The sequence below is a fragment of the Mandrillus leucophaeus genome, unplaced genomic scaffold, assembly GCF_000951045.1.
Source record: "Mandrillus leucophaeus isolate KB7577 unplaced genomic scaffold, Mleu.le_1.0 Scaffold593, whole genome shotgun sequence".
NCBI classification, from domain to species: domain Eukaryota; kingdom Metazoa; phylum Chordata; class Mammalia; order Primates; family Cercopithecidae; genus Mandrillus; species Mandrillus leucophaeus.
This window is the reverse complement of record NW_012106397.1, coordinates 387,224-389,013: the sequence shown is the minus strand read 5'-3', so window position 1 is coordinate 389,013 and position 1,790 is coordinate 387,224. Positions and strand designations below refer to the sequence as shown.

The 1,790-nt window shown below is 59.7% G+C and overlaps 1 protein-coding gene across 1 annotated transcript in view; it reads right to left on the bottom strand.

The window, feature by feature from the left end:
* Positions 1 to 184: 184 nt before the first annotated feature.
* The window catches only part of NUTM2F (NUT family member 2F), a 9,784-nt gene continuing 8,178 nt past the window's right edge, over positions 185 to 1,790 (bottom strand). The window contains exons 5-6 of the mRNA XM_011999454.1: positions 1,323 to 1,486; positions 185 to 970 (exon numbers count right to left, since the gene is read on the bottom strand). Of these exons, the coding sequence (XP_011854844.1) occupies positions 185 to 970; positions 1,323 to 1,486 (950 nt within the window). The remainder of the gene's footprint in view (positions 971 to 1,322; positions 1,487 to 1,790) is intronic.

The window sequence follows — 1,790 nt, the reverse complement described above, 5'->3', positions numbered from 1 at the left end:
GCCCTCCCTGTTCAGCCACCCTCTCCCTCCCCTCCCTCCTCCACCCTCCAAAGCTAAGGCCCAGCAAGATCAGCACTGGGGGAGAAGCAGCCTTTGCTTTGGGGCACCTGCTGCCATGAGGGTCCGAGAGTTCAGAGCCCCACCCTTGGGGACTGGCACCAGAGAGCCTGCCCCGCAGCAGCCCCTACTGGCTACAATGCCGCTTTTTCTTCCTCCTGGAGACCAAGGGGCCACCCCTTCTCTTTTGAGACTGTGAGGGGCCACCCAGCCCTGGAGCCAGGGATTGCTCCCCAGAGACCCTGAGCCCAGGCCCTGGGTCGGGCATCTTTTCAGCAGGGGATGGGCTTCCGAAGAGAAGTCGCTTCTTGGACTTGGTAACAGGAGAGGGTGCTGGGCTGAGGCCTCTTCTCTGAGCAGATGGCGACTGAAGAGCTCCCTGGGGTCCCCGCCCTCCTGGGCTGAGAAGGCCTGAGGAAGGTACAGGGCTCTGGGATAGCCTCCAGGGCCGCAGCCTGTGGTGGGAACCCACGACATACACCATGCCAGGGAGTTCCCTCTCCTCACTTGACCCCTTAGCCAGCCTGTGTGACTCCTTAACAGGAGAGGCTCCAGGGAGATCCAAGGTGTCCTTGGTTCCCAGGCTGGGGCAGGTGGGTCTGTGGTCCTCGAGAGGAGAGGTTGGCTGGGCAGCCCTCAGCTCAGGGCAATCCTGACATCCCAAAAGCACCGCAGGGTCTTTGGACCTGGCCATGCCGGTGCACACTCTAGCCTGTTCCTGAGGGATCTGGGCAGCCGTCTGGGGTGGGCAGGTTTCCATGCCGGTCCCTTGTTGGGGGTCAGGGGCGTCTCTCTCTGCTCCTTGGCGAGCTGCAAACTTAGAAGGACTTGAGTCCAAACAGGCCGTGCCTTGACTAGGGGCTGCCCTCACACGCCGTTTCTCCTTCAAGGATAGGAGGCGCTTCTCCACTAGCTGCGGGAGGAAAGAGGCACTTACTGGCGCTGCCCCAGGTGTGAGCAGGGCCCAGGGTGGTGGAGACCAGGGCACTTCGGCGGGAGACAGGGAAGTCTGAGGCATCTGGGCTTCGTGTCAAAGGGAGAGGGTGTGGCTCTGCCGGGCATCCCGTTGGGCCTCATTGCAGCTTGCATCCTGACTCACCTCCCTGGCTCCTCTCCGTCCCACTCCCTCTGAACCTGCATCTTCCCACCCCAGAGTGACTCCCCAAGAAGGTGAGCATCCCCAGCAGGATGGGGTTAGACAATCAGGTGGGCCTTGTGTGTCGGGTCCCTCCTGCCTCTGGGTTCCCCTCCCTCCGCTGGTCTACCTGGGCAAGTGTGAGTTCTTCCTCCTTCTCCAGCTCCTGGCTTAGGGCCAATAAATCCATCTGTGGATCTGGGGAAAGCAGTTCTTCCAGGAATGGGGAGTGAATGACGGCCTCCACCTGGAAACAGAAGGAAAAAGACATGAGCTTCCTGGGCAGGGAGTAACCTGGAGCCAAGGACACCCAGAGGAGATGCAGAAAGCGGGGAGGGCCCTGTCCCCACCCTCCTGGGGCTGTCTCATATCATGGCGACCACCAGCTACACACACAGACCACAGACCTGGTGGCATACACACATACAGACAGAGACACACAAACCACACAGACACACAAACAGATCCATATATGACACAGGAAAAGACACAGACACAAGGCACACACGTGCCACATTCACACCCACACAGACACACAGTAACAAATCACAGACACAAACACACAGCAACACATAGACACACGCAATCACATACACAG